The sequence below is a fragment of the Diceros bicornis genome, chromosome 14 (assembly GCF_020826845.1).
Source record: "Diceros bicornis minor isolate mBicDic1 chromosome 14, mDicBic1.mat.cur, whole genome shotgun sequence".
NCBI classification, from domain to species: domain Eukaryota; kingdom Metazoa; phylum Chordata; class Mammalia; order Perissodactyla; family Rhinocerotidae; genus Diceros; species Diceros bicornis.
The window spans coordinates 55,516,985-55,532,057 of record NC_080753.1 but is presented as its reverse complement, the minus strand read 5'-3'; the positions used below and the strand labels follow the sequence as shown (position 1 = coordinate 55,532,057).

Sequence of the window (15,073 nt, the reverse complement as noted above, 5' to 3'; positions counted from 1 at the left end):
TATCAGGTATTCAATACATGTGAATGAAAGAGAAATAAAAAGCTTTAAAATAAATTCTTTCAGTTCTTGTGTGTGCTTTTCAATTATTCAGCTGGGTTTTAATAAAACGTGTTTTATTTATGCAATAGAATTGAACCATCTATGAAAAAAGCATCAATTGATTTTTCTGTAAATGTATCTTAATTGCACTGGGTTCATTCTCTCTTCATGGGAACCCTGTATTAAATCTGCTACAAAGTCATTATCCCTTAATGTATTTTCATATACAATATTTGTTCACAATACTGCTGCTTAGAGAATACAGATCAGAGAGTAGGGCAGCTGGGTATGGACAGGATATACCTATTAAATCAAGGAATTGCTGCTTAGATTTTATTTACTTGTTTTTGGAGACAGGACAGTAAATTTGCAGAAAAATGGAAACAGTGCAGGGAGCAATAGTCACAGGAAAACGTGAAGGCTATATCTGGTTCCTTCTGAAAGTGGGCTACACATTTATCCTCTCCTCTTCTGGGGGCACCTCTTTGATGAATGAATGTAATCTGGCGGAATTGAGTTTTAATTTCAGGTGCAGATAGAGTACTTGAGATTATTGAAGGATCTTGTTTCACAGTGGTTTGCTCAAGCCAGTGCAGCAAAATCTTCGGCTGTGGGTCATCTGTCGCGTGGTCTCAAGGAAGGAGCTGAATTAAATTTACAATTCAAGTGAATTAAGGGCAAAGCAGATGTCCTTAATTCCCTCGTGGACCATTTCTGAAATGTTACCTATGAAAACATAGAACAGTTTCCCTGTTACAGGTGAAAAACAGATTTCCTGTCTCTAGCCCTTCTCTTTGGCAGGAACGTGGGTGTTTCCTCAAAAGTCCCGTTTATCCAGCCTTCGCCTCCAGCAATAGGGCTAGGTTTACACGAAACCAGTTTTTAAGGCAATTGCCTCCCCTTTCTTCCCTCTTCGTGATTCGTTGATCATGGCTTTAAACAAAACGACTTTGTGTGTGGGGTAATAGTTGAAATCACTCTGGCGCTTTGGTACAGGCCGGAGGAGCAACTAACTGCGCGGATTCCGAGAACACCAACCCGCAGTCGGTAGACAGAGGTTGCGGCTTGAGAAAAACCAAAGGCAGAGGGGGCGAGAAGAAAGAAGCAAAGCCGCTGAATCGGCGGTGCATTCTGGGAGTTGTAGTCCCTACGGGGCTGCCTCCTCAAGCCTTCACACGGCTCTGCACTCCACCTCCCAGCCACCCCCGCGCCGCGGAGGAGGCGAGTGGCGGGGGCGCTCGGTGATGAGCTGCCGCAGGAGGAGGGGGCCTGGGGCCGAGAAGCTGCCGCGGCCGCCGTCGGGAGGTGTTAACATTTGCCGTCCTTGGGGGCCGAGGGACCCTCGGGCGGGTGGCGACGAGGGCCTGGTGGCCACTGCTCGTCCCTGTGCTCGCCCTCTCTCCTGTCCACGAGCGCGCGGCGTCCGCCATGGAAGCGCATCCGGCCGCTGCCGGGGTCTCCGGGCGCCGCGTCCCCGGCTCCCCGGAGCGATGAGGGAGTAGGGGCGCTCGCCTCCCGTCCGCGTTCCGTCTGCCCGGCGGAGAAGGAGAGTCGGTTGGGTTGGTCGGGCCGGCTGCCCGCCCCGCGCCGCCCCGCCTCCTGGGGGCGCTGCCGAGGGGCGCCAGGCGCCCATGCCGGCCCGGGGGCCAGCCGCGCCCGGCGCTCGCCACTGAAGCCCAGGACGCGCCGCCCGCCGGCCTGCGCCCGCCGCCCCGCCGCCCCCCAAGATGTGGCACAACGTCGGGCTGACCCTGCTGGTGTTCGTGGCCACGCTGCTGATCGTCCTGCTGCTGATGGTGTGCGGTGAGTGGGGCATCCGCCGGGGGCAGTTCCGCACCGCAGTCCACACGCTTGCCCGACTCATGTTGCCGGCTTGCTTGTTTTGGCTGTTTTTTTTTTTTTGAAAAAGGCGTGGATGGACAAGTGTCTTAAAATCATCTCTTGTCCACTCTTGCCCACCTCTCAGGAGTGAGCTCAGAGGAGAGGGACCCTGACGCGTGACAGGCGCGCTGGCATCCTGGAGAGGGAAAGAACAGGATCCAGGGCTGGGCATCTTGACTCGGGGTTAAACCAGATAACTGCTTCACCGGCAGCGTCTGCTCTTGATTGCCGTTCTTATCACAGTCTGCCCAGATTTTAACCTTGGCCTGTATTCGAAGGTGAAGTGATTGATTGGTTACTCCTTTTTCTTTTTCTTTTTTTTTTTTCTTTTTTACGGGTTCTGACCCTAATGATAATGAGAGGTTTCGCTTTCTCCGTTTAATCAGAAAAAGGGAAGGGACAGAGTGGGGTTTGAAGCACACGTGAAATTGTTTGTTTGCTTCGAGTTCAGGCTTAAACTAAATTCCAAACAGAAATATTGAGAGTAGGCAGAACTTAAAAACAGCGGCTATATTAAACTTCCAGGGTCAGGTAACCTGAGTCTTCTGTAATAACGGTGCTATTTTGTTTGCTGTAGCTTTTTTCCTTCTTGGAATGAGAGGACATAAAACTTTCTTCTCAACGTAGTATTAGAGCAATATTAGATCTTTTTGATTTCTTTATACACAGTAACCGATAACCGCAGGTCTCTTAGCAAAGTGACTGAGCAATTGTGAAAATTTGGGAAGTGTTTAAAACCAGATGTCAGTGAATTTTTTATAATCATGATATTGAAGTATGGGTTCAGGTTGATGCAATAATTGGCCAGAATTCAAAATAAATACTATTTGGGCTTGTTCATTACATGATTAATTTGCTAAATGTGCATTATCAGCTATGTTTGGAGAAGATATGTGTGCACTTGTGCATATGCATATTATGTATTTATATACTTGTATGTGTATTTTTAATTTTCTTGCTTTACTAAGGCACCAGAGTTAAAGCTTCTCACTTACAGTCTTTCTTTTCTGATAATAAAACAATTGAAAATCCTTTCTCAATTTCCTGCTTGTGATATCAGGATTTGGGGCTAGTTGTAGAGGTTTAAGATTCTTCAAGTAAGGAAACCCAGATCTTTGTGATTTGTTTGGATGTGAGGAAGAAGAGAAAAAGGAGAGGGTGTATGCTTTGTTTTCTCATTTGGAGATGCAGGCTACCTGGAGATGGAGATGTGACACGTGGACCACACAACACCTTGGATAGAATATTTGCCAAACTTGCCTTTGGGGCATAAAAATTCCTAATTGCTACATACATCAGACTTGCTCTCTCAGCTCCCAATAGCTAGTTGATTTTAAATTTTACTTATTTTTCTAAAAGTGCCCTGCGTTTCATTTCAGAAAACATTATGGAATGAGAGGTAAGGTGTGGTAAGTAAAAGAACACCTTATTTTGATTGGAATGGTCAAGAACTAATGACTCTATGAAGAAGTAATCCAAGCCCTTTTTTGTTGGGAGACCTAATGATGGCTTAGCTTCATGTTGTGACTAGAGATTTGGAAGAGGAGGGAAGGATCCGAGCAGACTTGAAAGAGAAACTAGGGCGTTGTATTAGTTTGCTGGGGCTGCCATTAACAAACTACATTACCACAGACATTAAACAGAAATTTATTTTCTCACAGGTCTGGAGGCTAGAAGTTTGAGGTCAAGGTGTCAGCAGGGTTGATTTCTCATGAGGCCTCTCTCCTTGTCTTGTAGATGGCCGTCTCCTCCCTGTGTCTTCACATGGTCTTTCCTCTGTGTCTTTCTGTGTCCTAATCTTTTCTAATAAGAACACCAGTCATATTGGATTAGGGCCCTGCCCTTAGGAATTAATCAAACCTTAATTAACTCTTTAAAGGCCCTCTCTCCAAATGCAGTCACATTGGGGGTTAGAAATCTATGACATGGTCTGCCGCAAGAACCTCATACCCTAGCTAATTCTGATTTTCAAATTTCAGGTTCCTAGGGAGGTTTTCCTTCTCCTATCTATATTGGTTATGTCTCTTTTCTCGCCTCTCATTCATTCTATAATGTTTTCCATGCCCACCGTTCACTGAAGCTGCCCTTGTCAAGGTCAGTAACAAGTGGCCTCCATATTGCCAAGTCCATGGTTACTTATTAGCCCTAATTGTACTTCATCTCTCATACTCATTCAATACAAGTGAGCATTTCTTCCATGAAGCATTTCTTTCGGCTTTTGTACACTGTACTTGCGTGGTACTCTTCCTGCCATGGTAGCTAATTGTTATCTTTTCCTGGCTTCTCATCCTTTAAAATTTCTTGACTTTTTTGATCACAGTCTACCATAGGAAATCATTTTACATTATTCCCAGTACATTCATAAGTATATAAATTACATATATCAATCAGTTTATATATACATCTATCTACCTATCATATCTCTGAAATAAAAAATTTATGGACTAGTACTTGCCCTTACTTTGTGAAATGCGTGCTATTTTCTATTAAATTTCTATAATATGTTATAATACAAATATATATTTTTATTTTCTCATTTCTCCTGTTCTCTCTCTATGGATTCTTATCCAGTTCTAGAGATTTAAATATTAACTGTAACTAATGACTAATCTCCAGCTCTCACTTCTTTCCTGCACCCTGGGCTCATGCAGCAAACTTTTTTTCTTGATACTCCAGTTGGAGATCTAAGAAGCATCTCAAATGTAATACATCTAAAACAGAACTCTTGATTTCTACCACCTGTCCCCCGGCCCCATTCCATTCCCATCTGAGATCAGCCACCCGTCCGTCCTTCTGTCCCAGCTCCCCTCCACCTGCTGTGACCCCTGCCCCCAATCTCACATGTTACAAGCAGCCAAGGACATAGGTGTCATCCTTGGTTTCCTTCGTTTTGCCCTTTCCTTTACTCCCCATCTCCCGCCCCTTACAAATATCAACTCCATCTGGAAGTCTCTTCAGTTTTTATCTCTTTTAAAAAATCTGAAATATGTCCTCTTCTCCAAGTCCACCACCCCCACCCTCTTTGGCTTACCTTAGTTTCCTAACTAGTGTTTTTCCACCTCCTCTTTTCTTTATAAGCCACTTTTCATATACTAGCCAGACTCTTTTATTAAAACAGTGCTTTTCTTGAAAGTTTTTAACAAAAGAAAGTTTCAAAAGTCAATAGTACTAAAAGACATAAAAAAGTAGTTCCTTTCAACCCTCAGTTTCACTGTTTCCCTTAGTTATTTACTTCCATATTCCTAAATAATTTATTCATAGCTGTTTTTTGATTTTGTAATTTTAGACATGATATTTATTAACCATGGTAGAGTCCCCATTTCTTTCCCTGCATGCCATTAAAAACAACAGCTTTTGGGGGCCGGCCCAGTGGCGCAGGTGGTTAAGTGCGCGCGCTCCGCTGCGGCGGCCCGGGGTTCGCTGGTTCGGATCCCGGGCGTGCACCGACGCACCGCTTGGCAAGCCATGCTGTGGCGGCGTCCCATATAAAGTGGAGGAAGATGGGCACGGATGTTAGCCCAGGGCCGTCTTCCTCAGCAAAAAAAAAAAAAAAAGAGGAGGATTGGCGGATGTTAGCACAGGGCTGATCTCCTCACAAAAAAAAAAAAAAAAAAACAACAGCTTTTGGGTGATTTGATAGTCAAGATTTATATTTTGACTATGTAAATAGTCCCTGCTGGTCAAATAGTGTAATATGACCACACGTCCTTTCTTATATGGTTCTCCATTTTCTTAAAGTTAATAATTGCCTTTTTAATTTACCTAGTATTACTTTTTTGCGGGTACACATTGTTAATTCATTCCCCACCAATGTTCCATAACCTCTTACACATACTCATCAGTAATATATCTCATATGTTCAAGGGAATTGTTCCTCTCCTCTCCCGGAACCCTTCCTCCAATTCCCCCCCCTAGTGCCAAAACCCCCATTCCTTCTCAACAGCTTTCATTCTTAGCCTACCCTTTATTTCTCTGCTATAAACCCTGTTTTCAGGATCTTGTGTCATCATCTTTCTCAGTTTACACTCTTGTTTTGCTGGAACACATTTTCTAGTAGCTTTCTAAGAAACAATGCGTGAAAAATAATTTTTTGAGCTAATGTCTGCCTGAAAATGTCTTCTTTGTTTTCTACCTTTATACTTGATTGATAATTTGAATAGATTTCAGGTTGCAAATAATTTTCATCCAGAATTTAAAAATTATTACTCCATTTATTTCTAGCGTCCTAGGCCTCATTTTGAAAAATCTAATGCCTTCTGTTTCCTTGTCCTTGTAAGTGACTTAGTTTCTCTTTCTAGATGCTTTCTGGATAGTTTTTTTTAATCATTGTTACTCTGAAACGTCATAATAATATGCCTGGGTATGTTTCTCTTTCATTTTTCTGGGCCTTTTTGACTCAGATTTATTCTTTATTTCTGGGAAAATTTTCTATTAGGTCTTTGATTATTTTCTCCCCTCCATTTTCTTAATTCTTTCTGAAACTTCTGTTAGTTGGATGTTGGACTTTATGGGCTGATTCTTTAATTTTATCTTTTTATCTTCTATTTTTTATCTTCCTCCTCTCTCTTTCTTCTGCTGTTTTGGGTTTGTCTTCTCCCTCTTATGTTTTTATTTTAATATCCAGTTTTTAATTTCAGAGCTTGCTTGTTCACTGATGACTTTTCTTCTGTAGTACCTGTTCTTGCTTCATGTATGTAATATCTCATCTCCATAAGCATATAAGTTACAGTTGTTTTTATTGTTGTTTTTAGTGTTTTTCTTCTCCCTACATTGCCTTTGTTTCTTCCGTGTATTTTCTTTTTGCTTTTTTGCTTTGGACTCTCTTTGTGATGGGAGGTTTTCTGCACATGTCTAGTGATCTGTTCTCTGTTCATGTTTAAGGGTGAGGTAGTAAAAGATGGTGGTAAATTCTCAGTGTCAGCTCTGGGCTTACTGCAGGGTGACTGGGCAGAAAGTTGGCTTCTTCTCTAGGGGAATCCCCAATTGTTAGTGTCTGGAGGGCTATGCTCTGTAGGTATTCCATCTCTCCAGAGATGAATCCTCTCCTTTTTTGCTTGGGAATTATAAACTTAGCTGCCTGCATGACAGTTCTTTAAATAGACTTTCAGCTAATCCGTTTTCCTTCCCTCCCCTCTTCCTATCCCAAGTCCTGATGTTTTCCATGGTTCTTGATTGAATTTTGGCTCAACTTGGTATCCCTCTCCTCTGCCATCCGGATTTTTGTTTCCTTTACTCTGCTACGTCAGTTATCACTCTTTTAAAAATGTCACTACTTGCTTGAAACCTATGCTCCAATGGTTTCCCATTTCCCTTGAAATATAATCCAGATTTCTTACTATGGCCTCCAAGCATCTGTGTGATGTAGCCCCCTACCACTTATCCACTTGCCTCTCCGTTCTCCTCCCCACTACTCTCAACATTCCACCACAGGCCAACCTTCTGCTCTCCTCAGGGCCTTTGCCCTCAGTCTTCCTCTGGTTCTTCAAATGGCTGGTTCCCTTTCATTCAGGTTTCACATCAACTGTCATCTCAGAGAGACCTGCCCTGACCACCTCAGGTAGCCCATCTATTTCATTGACCCTTCGTTTTCAGAGCTCTTCACCCTTTCTGAAATGAGCTATTTTATATGTTTGTTTCCCCCAGTTAGAGTGTAAGCTTCATGAAGGTGGGGCCCTGGTTTGGTTTGTTCATTGTGTTATCCCTGGATCCTAGAGTAGTGCCTGGCGTGTAGTAGGCCCTGATATATTTGAAGAAGGAATGAAGAAAGATTCCTCAATATAAATTATTAAGTGAAATTCCCGTGACAAAATAAGTCTTACGTGTGGTACAACCAGGGTTGTCTCAAGATGGATAACCCTTATATTACTCAATAAAATAGGCCTAATGAGCTCTTATGTTCAGGAGCTGTGGTGGTGGTCATGGGTTTCCAAACATTAATAAAGCATAATGCCTGCTCCTGAGGGTCTTACACTCCAGTAGGGAAGACGCACGTACAAGATAACTGGTAAAACCTAGGCTTCTGAGCTCCACTTCTGCATTCACAACTCTTAACTCCTTTTTCTGGTTGTTTCATAGAGCTCAGAATCTTACCCTGAAACAACTCCTTGTTTTCAGTTTATGCACAAAACCGTAGGCGTTATTTTACCTTCCTCATTTATTCACAATCATTGGGCCCTATGTCATACACACATTCATCCCCCAGATATTGGAGCATCTCTTGTAAGCATGGTTCTGAGATACAAAGATAACTGAAACCTGGTCCCACGCCTAAATCACAAGTTCTGGAAGAGGATACAGTCATTACTTCCAACAACAAATTGCAAAAGTCTACGAAAAGGTCTACTAATGTAGGTACACTGTACTTTTTATATGAAATTCATCAACTTGCATGTGTATATTCATTCCTTGTTAACATCTTCCTTTCCAATAGAAACAAGCTTTTTCTTTTCCTAAGGCTCCAAGAGCAATCAGCAAACACTGAATTTACCTCGGTAGGATAATAAAAAATATGTTTGGTCTTTGTCCCTGGTCTCTAGTACAGAGCTCCCCAAACCGGTGGAATTTCCTGAGTGAAAGGAGCATCTTTTGTTATTCATAGCAAGCCCCTTTTGACCTTGCCTGTGTTTATGCTAATGGGGGGCCGTCACCAAAGAGACAAAACATATGATTAGTGGGTGGGAAGTTTCAGCTCTAACCTCTGACCTCCCGGGAGGGAGGAGACCTAGAGATTGGGTTATAAAAATTCTTGAACAATGATTATATGAGCATTCCAAACTTAGCATATCTAAAACCACATTCTTGATCTTGTTTTTCTTGCAGCCTTCTCCATCTCAGTAAATGGCAACTTTGTCATTCCACTTGTCAGTGAGGCCTCCCTAACCGCTCTGTAAGACACCAGCCTGGCACACATGCCCCCTTTCCCCTTCCTCTGCTGTATTTTTTCCTCTAGTTCTTCATTATCATTGGGCAAATATGTTGCAGTAAGGGTGGTATTTGGAACGTGGTAGGTGCTTGATGAATATTTGAATGAATGAAGAAATGAATGAATTTTCAGCCCTTGAAGAATTGACTAGGATGAGGCTATAGATGGGACAGGAGGCATCCAGGTTATGGCACCTTATATGGCACCTTATATGCATCACCTGTGGAGTTTATGCTTTCTGATAGGCCATGAGGAGCTGTCTAAGAGGTTTTAGCAGGAACTTAGAATTTTATAGGCTGCTCTAACTACAGTGTGTGGAGAGTGGGAGGCTAGAAGCAAGGAAACCAATTAGACCTTGTGTTAAGAGTTGATGAAAGTTTGAGCTAAGGCGCCAACAGTAGGGGCTGGGAATGCTGATGGCTTTCTGATTGTAGTGTGACCCAGCGACAGTGACGCCAATTCTGTCTGCTCTGCCTGCCTCTGTGAGATTTGAAGTCTTTAGGTCCTAGGAGACTATCAGCGTGGGACTACCTGAGGAGTGAGAAGTAGTTGTTTGTCTGGTGTGCAGACCCTCCCTTCTCCAGAGGTTGGCTTGGTTGTGTGCCCTAGTTCAACAGACCCTGGCCGACTGAAATTTGCAGGCCTTGTCTAGTACCCAGCCCCAGGTTCCTGCTGTGCCTGACAAGGTCAGGGAGTCAATGAACAGAGTCGGACTCTGGCTGATCTAGCTTTAAAGACTACCAGCACTGACACTTATTAACTGTGTGACTTGAGCAGCGCACTCATCCTCTCTAATTTTAGCCAGTAGATGACTTTGCAAGTAATAGACTCTGGGAGGGGCGACTGTATTTCTGCTTATCTGTCTTAAATTGAGGTACAGGTGAATAAATATAAATTAATTGATGTTTGAAAAATAGATTTCCAAAGATTAAATCTGGTTTTAGAAATTTAAACTATCCTTAGTTTAATGTGGTTTTACTTAGGATAATATATATTTCAAAGGTAATGATAGAATAAGATAAAATGTGTTGATCACAGAAAAGTGTGAACAGAAATTGTATAATTTGATGAGCTTTAGCAAATGTATGTGGTAGTGTGACTACCACCACAATCAGGATATAGAACATTTTCATCACTCTAGAAAGTTCCCTTGTGTCCTTTTGTAGTCAGTCCTCAAGCCTCTGGCAACAACTGCCTGGCTTTCCGTAACCATAATTTTGCCTTATCTAGAATTTAATATAAATGGAATCATACAACATATTTTTTGTTTGATATCTTTCACTTAGCACCATGCTTTTGAAATCCATCTGTTGCTGTGTATATCAGTGATTCACTGTTTTTATTGATAGATAATATTTCATTGTATAGATATACCACAATTTGTTTATCCATTTACTTATTGATGGATGTTATGGTTGTTTCCAGCTTTTAGCTATTTACAAGTATTATTACTATCATTAGCATTCAATTACAAGTCTTGGTGGGAATATATATTTTCATTTCTCTTGAGTAACTTTATAATAAACTGCCAGACATTTTGCATTCCAAACAGCCATGTGGTAAAGTTTCTGTTCAAATTTTTTGCCCATTTTAAAAAACTGCATTGTCTTTTATTATTGAGTTGTAACAATTTTCTATGTATTTTGGGTACCGTCTTTTATCAGATATATTTTTTATGAAGATTTTCTTCAAATATATGTCTTGCCTTTTCATTTTTAAGTATCATTAGAAGAGCAAGTGTTTTGTATTTTAAGTCCCATTTATCAGTTTTTTCTTGTGTATTTCATGCTTTTTAAGTCCTAAGAAATCATTGCTTACCCCAAGGTCACAGATTTTCTCCTACATTTTCTTCCAGCAGGTTTTTTTTTTTTTTTTTCGGTCTTGCACATTCTCTGAGTTTCGACAAATGTACACTGACATATATCCACCATGATAGGATCATACAGAGAAGTTTCACTGGCCTAAAAATCCTTTATACCCGCCTCTTCCCTGACCCCTGGCTACTGGCAAACACTCATCTTTTTCTGTCTGTATAGTTTTGCTTTTTCCCGAATGTCATTTAGGTGGAATCATACAGCATGTAGCCTTTTCAGATTGCCTTCTTTCACTTGGTAATAGGCATTTAAGGTTCATCCATGCCTTTTCATGGCTGGATAGCACATTTTTTTTGAGTGCCGAAGAATATTCCATTGTCAGGATGTACCACAGTTTATCCATTCACCTCCTGAAAGCCATCTTGGTTACTTTCCAGGTTTGGCAATTATGAACAAAGCTACTGTAAATATCCCTGTGGAGGTTTTTTGTGGACAGAAGTTCTCAACTCCTTTGGGTCAATATCAAGGAGCGTGATTGCTGGATCATCCGGTGAGAATGTTTAGTTTTGTAAGGAACCACCAGACTGCCTTCCACAGTGTCTGTGCCATTGTGCATTCTCACCAGCAATGTATGAGACCTGCTGTTGCTCCACGTCCTTGCAGCATTCCATGTTCTCAATGTTCCGGATTTGACTACTCTAATAGGTGTGTAGGAGAGATGTATTTTTTTTTTTAATTTATTTTTTATTGATGTTTTAATAGTTTTTAACATTGTGAAATTTTGGGTTGTACATTTTTGTTCGTCCATCACCATATATATGACTCCCTTCACCCCTTGTGCCCACCCCCACCCCCATGGCCCCTGGTAACCACAATACAGTTTTCTCTGTTCATGTGTTGGTTTATATTCCACATATGAATGAGATCATACGGTGTTTGTCTTTCTCCTTCTGGCTTACTTCGCTTAACATAATCCCCTCCAGGCCCATCCATGTTGTTGCAAATGGGACGATTTTGTCTTTTTTTTATGGCTGAGTAGTATTCCATTGTATATATACACCACATTTTCTTGATCCAGTCGTCAGTCGAGGGACACTTAGGTTGCTTCCACTTCTTGGCTATGGTGAATAATGCTGCAATGAACATAGGGGTGCATAAGCCTCTTTGGATTGTTGACTTCAGGTTCGTTGGATAGATTCCCAGTAGTGGCATGGCTGGATCATAGGGCATCTCTATTTTTAATTCTGTGAGGAATCTCCATCCCGTTTTCCATAGAGGCTGCACCAGTTTGCATTCCCACCAGCTGTGTATGAGGGTTCCTGTTTCTCCACATCCTCTCCAACCTTCGTTGTTTTTTGTCTTGGTGATTATAGACGTTCTAACGGGCGTGAGGTGATGATATCTTAGTGTTGTTTTGATTTGCATTTCCCTGATGTTTAGGTTTTACTCATAGGTTTGTGATCTCCTTTGAGGTAAATTTGTGTATGGTTTGAGTTAAGGATTGGGGTTCTTTTTTTGTCTGTGTGTGTGTTTGAGGAAGGTCAACCCTGAGCTAACATCCATGCCAATCCTCCTCTTTTTGCTGAGGAAGACTGGCCCTGGGCTAACATTTGTGCCCATCTTCCTCCACTTTATATGGGAGGCCGCCACAGCATGGCTTGACAAGTGGTGCCTCGGTGCGCGCCCAGGATCCGAAACCGGGCCACCAGCAGCAGAGCATGCGCACTTAACCGCTACGCCACAGGGCTGGCCCCTCTTTTTTTTTTTTTTTTTTGCATAAGGATATCCAACTGATTTAGCATCATTTATTGAAAAGGCAGTTGTTGAAAATCGTTTGACCCTATATGTATGGGTTTATTTCTGAACTCTTCTATTCATTGACCTGTGTGTCTATCCTTATGTCAGTTGTGTAGGTTATGCAATGTTATTCTTTTCAAAATGTTTTGGCTATTTTAGATCCTTTGCATTTCCTTGTAAGCTTCCGAATCAGCTTTTCAAAATAGATCTATTAAATCAATAGGTCAAGTTGGAGAGAAATGACATGTTAATGTTGAGATCCATGACCATATTGTATCTCTCCATTTTTTTTTTTAGGACTTTAATTTCTCTCAGCAACATTTTATATTTTTCCATGTATAATATAGGTCTTTCACTAATTTTGTCAAATTTAGCTGTAAAAATTTCATATTTTTTATGCTATTGTAAATGGTATTCTTTTAATGTTTGCTGCTAATATATAGAAATACAAATGATTTTTGTATGTTGACAGTGTATTTGGCAAAACTGGTAAACTTGTTTATTACCCCTATTTTTTGTAAATTGCATCAGATTTTCTACCCTGAGGCTCATGTTAACTGCAAATGAGGATTGTTTTACCTATTCTTTCCAGTGTGTATGTCTTGTAGTTTTTGCCTTATTGTACCACCAGTACAGTGTTGAAAGAAAGGGATAAGAGCACACTTTCCTCCCTGATCTTTTGGAAAGAAACATTTAGTCTTTCACCATTGAATATAATGTCAGCTATGAGTTCTTTGTAGATATTCTTTATCAGGTTGAAGAAGAAATGTTTCCTTCTATTCCTACTTTGCTGATTTTTTTAAAAAAATTAGAAGTAGATGTTGGATTTTTTTCCAAATGCTTTTTCTGTATCTATTGAGAAGATCATGTGGATTTTCTTTGTCAGTTACTATGGTGAATTACATTGATTGAGTTTTGAATGTTAAACCAACTCTACATTCCTCAGATAAACCCTCTTGTTCATGATTTCTTATCTTTTTTATATATTGCAGGATTTGATTTACTAAATATTTAAGGTTTTCATATTGACATTCATGAGGAATATTTGTAGTTTTCTTAAATGCCTTTGTCTGGTTTGCTGTAAGAGTCATGCAGACCTCATCAAATGAGTTGGGAAATGTTCCTTTCTCTTTTGTTTTTTGGAAGAGTTTGCATAGAATTGGTATATTAGTTTTATATTGCTGCATGACAAATTACCACTAACTTAGCATCTTAAAACAACATATAATTATTAGCTCACAGTTTCTGTGGGGCAGGAGTCTGGGTATGGCTTAGTTGGGTTCTCTGCTCCTCATCTCGCAGGTCTACAGTAAAGGCGTTGGCCTGGCTCACGTAGTTCTTAGCAGAGTTCGGTTCCTTGTGACTGTAGGACTCATGGTGGCTTGCTTCTTCAAGCAAGAGAATCTCTCCGACACCAGCGAAGGTCTCAGTCTCTTGTTTAAAGATTTTCACGTAAAATTGAGTTAGGTCCACCTAGGATAATTTCCGTTGTGAGTAACTCAGGATCATCTGATGGAGATCTTAATTACATTTGCAAAATCCCTTTACCTTTACCATATAGCATAACCTAATAAAGGGAGTAACTATACCATCACCTTTGCCATATACTGTGGGTTGGAAGCAGGTCACAGGTTCTGCCCACACTCAAGGAAACAGGTCACGCAAGGATTGTACAAAGGCTTGGCTCATTGAGGTTATTAAGATGTGTCTGCCATAATTCATATACTTTCTTTCTTAAAAGTTTGGTAGAATTAATCTGGGCCAGGACTTTTCTTTTGGGGAGGGTTTTTAACTACAAATTCAATTTCTTTAATAGATACTGGGCTATTCTAGTTATCTATTTCTTCTTTCTTTTTATTGTGGTAACGGTTTGTAACGTTATATAAATTTCAGATGTACATCATTATATTTCAGTTTCTGTGTAGATTATATCATGTTCATCACCCAAAGACTAATTATAATCCATCACCACACACATGTGCCTAATCATCCCTTTCACTTTCCTCCCTCCCCACTTCCCCTCTGGTAACCACCAGTCCAGTCTCTGTCTCGATGTGATTATTTGTTGTTGTTGTTATCTTCTACTTATGAATGAGATCGTATGGTATTTGACTTTCTCCCTCTGACTTATTTCATTTAGCATGATACCCTCAAGGTCCATCCATGTTGTCACAAATGGCTGGATTTCGTTGTTTCTTTAGATGAATAGTATTCCATTTTGTGTATATATTGTATCTTTATCCATTCATTCCTTTATGTGCACCTAGGTTGCTTCCAAGTCTTAGTGTTGTGAACAATGCTGCAGTGAACATAGGGGTGCATGTATCTTTACACATTGGTATTTTCATGTTCTTTGGATAAATACCCAACAGTGGAATAGCTGGATCGTATGGTAGTTCGATTCTTAATTTTTTGAGGTATCTCCATACTGTTTTCTATAGTGACTGCACCAGTTTGCATTCCCACCAGCAGTGTATGAGAGTTCCCTTCTCTCCGCATCCTCTCCAACAGTTGTTGTTTCCTGTCTTGTTAATTATAGCCGTTCTGATGGGAGTGAGGTGATCTCATTGTAGTTTTGATTTGCATTTCCCCGATAATGATGTTGAACATCTTTTCATGT

The 15,073-nt window shown here is 40.9% G+C and overlaps 1 protein-coding gene across 1 annotated transcript in view; it reads left to right on the top strand.

The window, feature by feature from the left end:
• The first annotated feature begins 1,285 nt into the window (after positions 1 to 1,285).
• Positions 1,286 to 15,073, top strand: part of SMIM13 (small integral membrane protein 13) — a 31,928-nt gene continuing 18,140 nt past the window's right edge. Inside the window, exon 1 of the mRNA XM_058555266.1 lies at positions 1,286 to 1,842. Within this exon, the coding sequence (XP_058411249.1) occupies positions 1,767 to 1,842 (76 nt within the window). The 5' untranslated portion in view covers positions 1,286 to 1,766. The remainder of the gene's footprint in view (positions 1,843 to 15,073) is intronic.